General features: G+C 37.4%; 1 protein-coding gene across 3 annotated transcripts in view; it reads left to right on the forward strand.

Moving 5' to 3' along the window:
- The first annotated feature begins 6,095 nt into the window (after positions 1-6,095).
- The window catches only part of HBS1L (HBS1 like translational GTPase), an 82,178-nt gene continuing 75,623 nt past the window's right edge, over positions 6,096-12,650 (forward strand). Inside the window, exons 1-2 of one of the 3 annotated variants that reach the window (XM_026504849.4) lie at positions 6,096-6,316; positions 10,045-10,110. In XM_026504849.4, coding sequence (XP_026360634.1) covers positions 6,274-6,316; positions 10,045-10,110 — 109 coding nt within the window. In that variant the 5' untranslated portion in view covers positions 6,096-6,273. The remainder of the gene's footprint in view (positions 6,317-10,044; positions 10,111-12,650) is intronic. The other 2 variants (XM_026504850.4, XM_057311025.1) reach the window with 2 other exon arrangements.

Consider the following 12,650-nt stretch of genomic DNA (forward strand, 5'->3'; position numbering starts at 1 on the left):
ATATTGAGGTCTACAAAGTCATGAAATTTTTCTACCTGACAAATATGTTTTATATGTTATAGATTTATTCAACAATCACTCAACAAAATGTATTTTATTTATTCCAGCTTTGTACTAGCCACTATTTTGCATGCTGAAGGTACAAAATAAACTGAAGAGTGTCCTGCTTTAAGGAATTTATATCTGGTTAGGGAGGTGGAGAAGGTTAGAAGCAAACAGAGACAATTAGAATAGTATTAATGTTTTATAGCTGAGACGAACAAAGGGCACAGAGTAGGGGTGCTTATTCTGTTAGAGCCAAGGAATGTGTCACATAATATGTGATGCTATTAAGGATCCCCTGAACAACATGCAAGGGCGTGAAAACAGAAGGGCATCGTAGGCAGAAGGAATAGAAAGTACAAATGTCCTAGAGCCGGAAGAGCATGGCTGGACTCGAAGCCCTAACAGTAGGTGCTGTGGCCTAGAGTACCTCAGGTCAGGGGATGGAGTGGTGGCAGATGAGAAGGGTAACCAGGCAGTAGTGAAATCACAGTGGGCTCCTATATGTTTCTAAGAATCTGGACCTGTTTTGTAAGTAATGTGGCTCCATTGATTTTCAAGTCCAAGATTTTTAAACTGGTGAATCATTTATTACTAGAACATTTAAAACAACATGAACTTTTGAAAAAGTGACTCTTATAAGGAATGCATTTATTATTATATTTCATGATAAAATGCTTGACAGCCAGACAGCCCAGGATTGCTGGTTGAAAGAACCTACCTCTGGAAGAAGGAGGTTTTTCCCAGGCATTATTGTTTTGCTGGTATTCCCCGTTTAGTAGTTCATATCTAAATGTAGAATTCTTTGACTTCTATTTTGTTCTTGTAGGGAATTATTCTGCTTTATGAAGTTCATGACCCCACCTTTCCAAGGTTTTATATGGTCTACACTAAGCTCTATAATACCACACAGAAATTAAAAATCAACCACTGACTCTTCTTTGAAGATCTGTTTCAGCTTCTCTGAATACCTTCTTGTTTGTTTAGTTATGCTGTGAATGCTTCTGTCAAACATGGAATCCCTGGATGGCCTCAAGCCCTTTGGGGGCAAAGCTTTGTCCTGATGAAGTACTTATTCACTGGATCTTGCCAATTTTCACTCAACTAAATTTATGCCTTAAAAATAAAAGAAGAAAAAATGAAAAAAGAAAAAATAATATATGAGAGAAGTCAGGGGAAACTCCATAAAAGTGGGTAAGAATATCATTAGGTCAGACAGAAGGTTCTAGAACTAATTTAGAAGGTCAGGAGGAAAATCAAATAATCTCTTTATAGATATTACAGATATTTGGTAAGAATAACCAAGATGAATAGATTTATGTTATTCATGTATAATCACAATCACAGAACTGCAACAGACCCCAAAGGGATCCTTCTAGATATCAATGTCACTTTATAGTTTGTAGTATAGGCCACATTTTCCTAGGCATTTAATTAGAAAATTCCAGAACTTTTCTTATATGCTGTGTCTAATGTCACAGTACAACTATATCCCCTCCCCCTTTCTTTTCTTAATGATTGTGATCAATTTCTTCATTTCTTTTTAAGAATTATGGACTACAGGGGCACCTGGGTGGCTCAGTTGGGTAAGCGTTCCATTCTTGATTTCAGCTCAGGTCATGATCTCAGGGTCCTGAGACTGAGACTTGAGTTGGGCTCTGTGCTCAGCTGGGAGTCTGTTTGAGACTCTTTCTCAAAGAATGCCCTCTGCCCCTCCCCTCTCTCTTTCTCTGGGGAGTGTGCTTCTCCCTCTCAGTCTCCCTCTGTGCTTTCCCTCTTTCTCTCTCTCAGATAAATAAATAAATAAAATCTTTAAAAAAATAAAAATTCATATAAAAATGCCAAGGACCTAGACTAGCTAAGAAAACTCTGAAAAAGAAGAAATGTGGCGGATTAACATAACCTAATTTTAAGAATTTTGAAGATACAATAATCATGACAGCATGGTATTGGTATCAAGACAGATCAATAGAATGTAGAACCTAGAAATAGATCACACGTGTATGGACAACTGATGTTTGATAAAGATGCAGATGAAATGGTGGGAAAATGACCTTCTTTTCAACAATTGTGCTGGAACAATTGCACATATATATATATACACACACATATATATGTATATGTATATATATATATATATATAAACTTTGATGCAAACTCTATACATATACAAAAAATCAACTGAAAATGGATAAAAAAATCTAAATGTAGACCATTAACTTTTTAAAAATTAAGAGAAAATTTTTGTGACTTTGGGCTTGGCAAAGATCTTAGATACAGTATCCATATTTTAAAATAATCTATTATTTTAAAAAAATTGATGACTTGAACTTCATCAAACCTAAAAACTTCTGCTATTCAAAAGACACCGTCAAAAGAATGAAAAGACCAGTTACACACTGGGAGAAATATTTACAAATTGTATCAGATAAAGTAGTTGTATCCAGAATATAAAAACAACTTTCTAAAGTAAAAAATAAGAAAACAAACACTTCATTAAAAATACACAAAACATTCAAACAGACACTTCACCAAAGAGGATATAGAAATGTCAAATAAATACATCTTTAGACCATAACCAGTGATGGTTAGGATGTGGAGGAAATGGAACTGCACAGAGGGCGGGAGCATTAAACGTTATAACCACTTGGGAAAACAGTTTGGCAGTTTCTTAAAAAGCTAGAGATAACCTGTCATACCATCCAGCCACTCCACTCCTTGGTATTTATCTAGGAGAAATCAGTTTATGTCCTTACAAAGAATTGTACATGGATGATCATAGTAGCCCTATTTGTAGTAACCAAAATTGAAAATGACCCAAATAGCTATCAATAGGCGAATGGAAAAACAAATTGTCATATATCCATACAATGGAATTCCCCTCTGCAATAAAAAGGAATGAACTATTGATTAAAGCACCTATACTGATGAGTCTCGAAATTATTATGCTGAGTGAATGAAGACCTATAAAAAAGAATACATATTATATGATTTCCTCTATGTAAAATTTTAGAAAATACAAACTAATCTATAGTGACAGATGAGTTGCTGCATGGGACCAGGGTGAGGAGGGCATGTGGGGGGGGGTGCGGAAGGAGACAGATTATAAAGATACTTGAGGAAACTTTTGGGTATCTGGAATGTTCATTATCTTGTTTGGGTTAATGGGTTCACTGGTAAATACATATGTCAAAATGTATCAAATTGTATACTTAAATATGTGTAGGTTTCTTGTCAAGGATTCCTCAATAAAGGTGTTAAAAACTTTTCAGTAATGTATTTATGCTATTTGCATTTCTAGCTTTTTTTACAAGTTGATATAAAAATGAATTATTTGTATAGTTGTTTATGACATTTGTTAAATATACCGAGAGACTGTATCATATTTTAAAAATGATTTTATTTGAGTATAATTGACACACGATGTTACATCAGTCTCAGGTGTACATCATAGTGATTCAACTTCTCTATACAGTATGCTGTGCTCCCAGCAAGTGTAGCTCCCATACGTCACCATACAATGCTAGTACAATATCACTGACCATATTCCCTATGCTGTGCCATTTATTCTTGTGACCTTTTTCTTCCACTCCCCTTCACCCATGTGCCCATCCCCCTTCCCTTCTGGCAACTATCAGTTTGTTCTTCCTATTTACAGGTCTGATTCTGCTTTGAGTTTGTTTATTCATTTGTTTTGTTTCTTAGATTCTACATATGAATGAAATCATGTGGTATTTGTCTTTCTCAGAGGCTTTATTTTTTTTTTCATTCCGTAGTTCATTCGGTAAACATTCAAAGTGCTGGAGGAACAAAGATAAAGCTTTCCAATTAGTTGGGTAGAGAACTAGCATTTATTGAGTATTGAAGGACTCCAGAGCCTTTCACCCCAAAATATGCCACTTTGGCATACTGATTGTTTTGAGCTGAAGGAACCTCAGAAATTGCAAACCTAACCTTTTCTTTATAAAACAGGCCATCACATTTCCCATGAGAAAGATACCTTTCCTATACCAGGACAAGAAAGCATCCTTATTGTCAGAGGGAACTGATGCTGAAATTGATCTGTACAAATTTACTGAACTAACCCTTATCTTCCACTTGTTTTGCACCCCCCTTACCACTACCATACATTTCCTAGTTACTTCCCCACAATTAACTACCCATAGCCCATAACTCTTTGTCTTATCAATTCTTGACAAGTTGATTGTTTCTTTGTTTAAAAGTTATAAAAGCTTCCTGCTGTGGTCACTTCTTTGGATCTTCACTCTCTTGTGAAGGCTTTCATGTATGTGTAAAAATTTAAACTTGTGTGCTTTTCTCCTATTAATCTCTCTTATGGCAGCTTAACTCTTATAGTCAGAGACCCAAAGAAGAGATTTTTTCCTCTCTTACAGAACTTATTAGGTAACAGCTGTTTTTATATCCATTCCTTCATTTACTTTTCACAAAACAGAAGACATAACTTTTTGTACCCATTTTACAGATGAATACATTGAGCCCAAAGAAGTTAACAGAAAGTGGCAGAACTGGCACTGAAATCCAGGTTTGTCTGACTCCAAAATTACAGTACTTTCCATCAAACCACAATACAAAAATCACAACTGAAGAATTCTGGGGGCAGAGAATAAAATTCCTAACACTCTCTGAGGAAGTCAGTGAAGGGTTTATTTCTGAAGACGCTATTGCTTGAGATGAAGTCAAGGTTCTAAAAAGTATTTAGAATGTGAAAAGAGTGCATTATTGATGAACCAGAAGCAAATTATATACTATTCCTCAGGAAGAAGTAATATTTTCTTCTTCATTGCTTTGTAGTGCTGTTTATGTGGTCAATTTATAACTCATCCGCTTCCTACCTCAGTTGAGTTATATACTGAAGCTCGTAATTGACAATTACACCCGGCTAGAAGCTGCCATTTGTATTTTAACGCCTAACATTTTAAAGCATCTGAGATCTGTGTGAAATCATCTTAAAAGGATAATTTATTATTCACCACTGTGTGAGTTAGATACTATTACTATCTCCATTTTACAAAGAAACAGGCTGCAACATAAAAATTATCTAAAAGTGTAAAATAAAACCCTTAGGCCATATAAAATTAGCAACTATTTTTGTGTATAATTTTGTCTTGGAGCTACATTAAACATCAATGATAATTAAGAACAAACACTTGGCAATCAGACACGATCAAATGCACGTATAAATTATATTTCAAGCCACTTACAAATATGAACTGCATTTGCATCATTATCTTTTTATTACGTATAATAAAGTTGAGTAAGTTTTTAATTCAGTTCTAGAATTTGATGTATCACCATTTTGAAAACAGGCTAGAACCGAAGTGTAATTTGTTCAGTTATGATAATGATGCTGATTTTTTTACATGGCATCATTCACTTTGTGTTTTTGTTTCCACTTTGCGTCCTAAGAAATGAGGATATCTAAGGCCAGTGCTATGTCTAATAAGCTATATTTAATACCCTTCGCATGTTACACATGATTATGTGTTCAATGAATGCTCAAAGAATTCCTTACGATGCTGATAATTGTGTGCACAGCTAAAGGGCAGACATCTGTTTACTAAAGGTGTTAACGCAGGATGGAGCATACACGTGAAACCATAACTTACATACACGAAGGCATGGTGACCTATTGTAGCAAGGTTCTCAGTTAAACCATATATACCCATTTAAACAGAGTCATTTTTACGCCCCTCTAAATCTTGGACCGATTCTTAAACCAAACGTGTACAAGTTTGTGAGTGCCTATTACGTGCCTAACTAGGCCTCAAAGATGAAAGTTACATAAGTTTCCTGCTTCTATCAAGCACACAGTCAGCTTCATTATCAGAAACCAGATTTGGGAAATAACCCGGAACGCTGACGTAGGTCCAGGACTCAGGCTCCAAAGCTTTGGTACAAACCGGCAAATACTAGACACTGGGATCCCGCCCCTTCGAGCCCTCTGTCAGTCAACCCGTCTGTGGGCGGGACCATGCTAAAAGGACGCTTCCGTGCGCGTCTCTGCGTATGGCCCCAGGGTGGCGGGTGACCCTGAGAGGTTGCCGTCCTGCAGTGCGCAGAAAAGACGTCGCGCGTGCGCAGGCGCTCGGCGCAGAGGCTTGCCGGAAGTTAAGATGGCGCGTATGTGTCGGTCAGGCCGCAGTTGGCGCTTTATCAGTATCTAAACCGTGTGTTTTGTAAGGGGCTGTGGCGAACGCCCTCTCCAACGCCATGGCCCGGCATCGGAATGTCCGAGGCTATAACTACGATGAAGGTAGGTGGCAGGGTCATGCCGGGACGTCATTTTCGCGGTTCCAGCTGGGATCGCAGCCCGTTGGCTTTCACTTCGATGTGTGAATTTCTCGTTTGTGGTGCAAGGCTGGAATTCAGACTAGGCTCAGTTGGAGAAAATAACAGTACATCTGAGTGCTGGCGAATGGCATTGTTTTAAGTCGTGGCTTCTCTCTGGGATTGATTTTATTTAGGGAGGGGGAGGTTGCTGCACGCAGTCGTATGGGAAGGACATTTGGGAAGGTTGGGATCTGGTGATATTTGTGCACGTAAGCATTATCATCTCTTCCTCCTATTGTCTCCCCTCAGGTCGGGTAGATAATTGTCTACTCCTAGGTAGTGTTTTGCGACCCCCTTTTCAAAAATGCCCATGAAACTGCTTATTTGTAAAAGACGGATTGAGTTCATGCCTACATTCAACTGTTTTGCCGTAACTTAGGTATACATGGTAAATCGTTTGTGTTTGTTCATATATACTGAGTACAGAACTTGGCTTGAGCAGATAACTTATTTTCTATGAGTTTAAAGTTAATAATTAGGAGACGATAAAAAAAATATATCAAAAAGGCCCAGTGAATAACTGGATCAGTTGACCTTGACGTGTATACCCAGTTCTTGGTCGATAATGTTGAATTTAAATGTATTTTGGAATGGGAGGGAAAAAAAATACTAGAAGCAAGGCGGCTCCGGAACATACTTCTTGATTTTAAAAAATGAAATAAAAAATGTGCATATGAATGTTCTTTAGGAGTTTAAAAAGAGAATTAGTTTAGGGTAAGCACATCATCTCTATGCAGTGGATAATTATAGGCATCACCAAGCATTATGCAAACTAAAATTATAAATAAATATGAAAGAGTGCAAAAAAGGAGTAAGACCTATTGTCTTTTTAAAGTGCAGATCGTGTTAAGTGTGCTTAATATGTTGGTTATATGTTATAACATATTATATGTTATATATAATATGTGTGGTTAATATGTTATTGGCATTGCCAGACGATTATCCTAGAACATTAGTATTGCCCTAACCACAGCGGAGGATAACTAACCCTGTGTGCTACATTTGGAGACTGTCACCTAGTCAGCCAGGCTCATGTTAGGTTCCTGGTGTTCACTTCAGATTGGAGGCCGTTTTAAGTGTTGCAGTGGGTAAGCATTGCATGTGGATCACTGCTACTTGAGGGATGACTTTAGCCTCAGAGATATTTTTGAGGTTATGATATAAAAAATACGAATAGGCCTAATTGCAACTTATTCATTTCTTAAGTAAGTATAATTTCCTCAACCAACATTAATTGAGTGTTTATTCTTCATTAATTGAGTGCTCGGAGTACTGCTCAAAGCTTTGGGGACTTATAGTAAGATGCTTGAGGGAATCTAAAGGGAATCTACACAAGTAACAGATGATTGGAGTATGACAGGCTACAAAAAGTACTCCCAAGATGCTGTGAGAGCTATGTAAGTGAGGACCCCTTATTCACGGTGGGTTGGAGGAGTTTAAGCAGGATTTCTAATGTGAAGGAAAGTCTTACTGGAGGAGAGGTGCTTGGCCTGTGGGAGTGAGTGCTAAGTGTCTTCTCACCTGGGCAACCCCAGTTCAGGTTGTTCTTTTTCATATTTCTTTGGAACAATTGATGACATCATAAACAAGCTGTTCCTATAGCATAGGAGGTTCATCCCCATCTCCTGCTTATAAAATTGTACTCATTTTAAAGATTCAGCTTATTTCTCTTTTTTCTCAGTTTAAGTTTCCCCTTCGTATTATTTTAAAATAATTGAAAATTCTTAAAAGTAATATGACGTTATTAGAGAGAGTATGTGCTTTAAACCTATTGGTTCCTCTATTTAACTTTCACTTTGTTCTTCTCTTTAATTTGGGTAGTACTTTACATGACTGCCTTTAGCTAATGCTGAGTTAGCTACTAATTTAAAAGTGCCAGGAGGGCATAGTCCATACCTTATTGTTATATTTACTCTATTGTTACATTTACTCCAACAATACTTTATGTGCGGTGAATACTACAGAATTTTGTTGAGGAAAAGAATCACTTTACAAAAATACTAGGAAAGAATTCTCTTCATCTTTTTATATTGTGGCATAGTTAGGGTCAATTTGAGTTGAAAAACTGACATGGTAAAAAAGTTTCTTGGCTTTCATATCTAAAAATAATATTTTGTAAATGGCTCCTCATTTATTTGCTAATAAATCATTTACTGGGATTGTGATCTAATAATTTATTGACTTACATATTTTTTAAAAAATTTTATTTATTTATTTGACAGAGAGCGCGCACAAGCGGGGGGAGCAGCAGAGAGAAAGGGAGAAGCAGGCTCTCTGCTGAGCAGGGAGCCCAGTGTGGGGCTCACCCACCGGACCCTGGGATCATGACCTGAGCCGAAAGCAGACACTTAACCAACTGAGCCATCCAGGCACCCCAGACTGTTACATATTTTTATCCAAAAGCAGCATTTATCTAATTTTTCTTTGCTGTAAATATTTGGTCTCAACCCTTGAACATACTGTTCCTGCTATATGAATACCCTCAGAAACTAGCTTACTGTCCTTTGGGATTTGTCTAAATATTATATTCTGGGGATCTTTCCCCAGCCACCCCATTCCCAGTTCTGTTTTTGTTGTTCATATGTGTGATCCCAAATCACTGTATATTTCTCATGTCTCAAACATTTGTCATATAATTTTGTAATTGCCTGCTTTTGTGTCTATGTTTCCTGTTAGATTTTAGGTTCATAGAGATCTGGGAATGTACCTGTCACTCACTGTTGTCCCTCAGATATGTCTAATAGTCCTTGGCATAATCTATTTATCAAATGAATAAATTCATTTATGTAAACATAATAACCTTTTTTGTGGGTTTTAGTTTTAAATTGTTCGGTTCATTAATTTATAATAAAAGGAACACTAATTTAGTTCCAATCATATGGCAGGTAGTTGGCTAAGACAAAGCCTTTCCCTCAAGGAGCTTATAGTCTCATGGAATGAGACAGATAGTGCATTGAAGACACAACTGGAGGAGTGTGCTAGAGAGTGAACGTGTTGGGGTGAGACTTGCCGCTTTACCAGAGTGGTCAGGGAAGACGTATGCAAGTAGGTGACATTTGAGCTGGAACCTTAACGAGGAAAAAGAAACAGCCTTAGGAAAATCTGGGCAAAGTACATATTCTAGTCAGTAGGAAAAAAGTCTAATTAGCATGAACAGAGAGCATAAGGGAATTTAGGATAAGATGGTTTTTACAGAAATTAACCAGCTTGACATGAAGAAAAACTGTTTTCATGGTCTGATTGTATACCCCGTGCTAGTCAGTTGTATGGGAAATAAATGCTTTGGTCACAGAATGGCGCTTGGTGAAAAAAAATGAATGGATGACTTATTTCAGATTTAACACTGGAGACGATTCAGGTGTGTGGTCTCTGGTAGTATCATTTTTTGATCACATGCAGTGAAAACTTGGAAAAATTAAAAAAAACCAATTAGCTTAAAAACTGAAGAACTATATATGTCTTTATGAATACAGAAAGTAAGTACCTACTTTGTGGGTAAAATTTTTAGAATTTTTTGGAAATGTAGACATTCCAAGCTCCTTTAATTTTGAGGAACAATTTAGTTTGGAGAGAATTCAGATGCTTCCTTGTTAATAACTAAGAATATAAAAAGAACTTGTGAAGACTTTATCTCTTGTGTTTTTATTTTAGATTTTGAAGATGATGATCTCTATGGCCAGTCTGTGGAGGATGATTACTGTATTTCGCCATCAACAGGTGACTTTTAAAAAATAATTTAATTTCCATTATTTGGGTGTTAAAAAATGTTAACTAAGTATTATTGTCATTCTAGGATTAGAGTGTTCCTGAAGACTATTATATTATGTAACATTTAAAAAGATAATGTCTTTAACTTTTTAAAGGTGTATAGAATCATTTCTTTATCCATGAATAGAATCTAAAGTTTTGATTTCATCATTTAGCTTTAAACATTTGAAGAAATGTTGAAAACTATGTTTTTTACAATGTTCTTTGTACCTTGCAATTAATCTGAATTGTACCGAAATGGTAATTTAGTCAGTAACGAAAATTTAGAACTTCTGAAGGCCGGTAGCAATTACTTTTATATACTCAGGAATCTCTTGAGTTTTAGAAACATTGAGGTGTTATGCATAGACTTCCCTTCATACTTCAGTACTTCAGTTTATCTGCTATTAAACAGTTCGTTAAATAAACCAAATATATGTAGGTCAGTCCTCCTGGAGCCAGAGTGATTTAGAGTTCACATTCCTGTAGGACTCCACATCAGAGCTGCATCTCCTGTCTTACCCTCTGAAAGAGTTCTTCTTTGCCACCATATAAAGAAAACATGAAGCATTCATATGTTCTTTTCAGCAAAGATGTGCTCTTTGACCGGACCTTTTCTCCTAATTTCCCTAGCAATATATTTGTCTTCAAATTTCAGCCTACTCTATAAACAGTTGGTTAAAATGCCCTGCAATTTTACTATGCCACGGAAGGGTGAAATTAAATACAGTTAGGTACAACATAAATACAATTCACAAAACTCATTTTCTGTGAGTTTAAAGACTTAATACAATTAACATTTGTATCAAAATCCACTTTGTCTTTAATACCATATAGTCTACGGGGCTGTCCTGTACACCTGTGCCTGCTTTAATCTCACTTTCAGTCTCTGAAGACCAAATATGTGCCTTCTGACTTTTTAGAATTCCTTTTTCTTTATGAAGCATAGGTGTTCCACAAGTTGTCTTAGCACCTCTCCTCTTCCTGCCATCTCTTATCCTGTTACTTGTTCCTCTGAAGTGCATCTAACTCTTTATTTGTACTTCCCTCATTTAGCCTTCCTAATCAAGGCCTTTCCTCTCTTGCACCAGGGTTAACACCGTTACCAGTCAGGATCCTGTTAGGAGATAGAAATTGCACCAATTATTTTGTCAGAGAGAATTTAATACAAGAAGTTGTTCACCAGATTTTAAAGAACAAAAAAATGCAAGAAAGGCAAGCAAAATATCAAGGAGGTGGTAACTTCAGGAAGCATTTACCTAGTTCTGGAGGAGCAAATGGGTGAGGTCAGACCCAACCTTTAAGGAGCTTGTAGAGGGCCTACTTGGAGCTCGGGCTTAGACCTATGATAAGGGGGTTCTGCTTTGCCTTTGAAATTCAGAGGAGGGACTGTGGAATGGGGACTCAGCCCTCCAAGGAGGGGGATACTGCATGGCTGGTACTGGTGTCAGCAAAAGGACCCCGTGAAGCTGGAATTCAGTCTTTTGAAGAAGGAATTCTAGCTGGCTGGCTGGTCGGTCATGGTTTTTGGGGGATGTGGGTGGGGACACATGGAAGCTAGTTCTGGGAGTTATGGGTGAACTGTTCACTGGTACTAATTGCTCTTATGCAAAGTGCAGCGTTGCTGGGGCAAGGGGGCTGCACAAGAAGCAAAGGACAGGAGCACATGTCTTCCTCCTCTGGCCTTCCAGTCTCCCTTTAGCATCTCCCCTATTGGCTGATCCTAAAAGGAAGCCAGCTGTCGAAGAAATGAACTACCTAGAGACTGCAACCCCAGCATCACAAAGCAGAATAAAGAAGGCTGGGTTTGAAGCTGAGAGATGGCTTCATCAGCATTCCTTTAGAGCTCCTTATGCAGGGGTTCAAGGCCACTTTTGTAGGGATGAGGAATAAAAGAAATTTCATTTTGTCCAAGGAACCTCCCAAACACTTGCTATTTGCAGTGTTAAAAAAAAAACTTCGTGGGTTAACCCTGTGGGCTCCTGTAATAATACTGACACAGTTGACTAGGTGATAAAGTGATAGCTGGTAGCATTAACTTCCTCATTCATATTGTAAGCGCAGTAGAGAGCAGGACATGTTCATGAAATGAGAAGATGATGTGGATGTGATAATTAGATTGGAGTTTTTAAAAAATCCCTTCTACCTGGTAGTGACTGGATTGAAGGCAGTACATGAGTGGATATATGTAGATTAGTTTGGAGATTATTGTACTAATCTAGAGATGGGGATATTTGAAGACCGTGTTCTCAAAATGTGGTCCATGTGTCATAACATCACTTGAGAATTTATTAGAAAAGTAATTCTTGGCCCCGTTCCAGTCAGAAACTCAGAGTGGGGCACAGCTACTGTTTTAACAAGCCCTCCATGGTATGTTGATGCTTGCTTTGAGAATCATTCGTTTGGGACAAGGGTGGTAGCATTCGATTTGGAGATAGATTCAAGAGATAATTACAGGAGTTAAGGTCTGCAGGATTTAGAAGTTGGTTGAATCTGGCTTGCATGAGGGT

This window comes from Ursus arctos, unplaced genomic scaffold, assembly GCF_023065955.2.
Source record: "Ursus arctos isolate Adak ecotype North America unplaced genomic scaffold, UrsArc2.0 scaffold_13, whole genome shotgun sequence".
NCBI lineage: Eukaryota > Metazoa > Chordata > Mammalia > Carnivora > Ursidae > Ursus > Ursus arctos.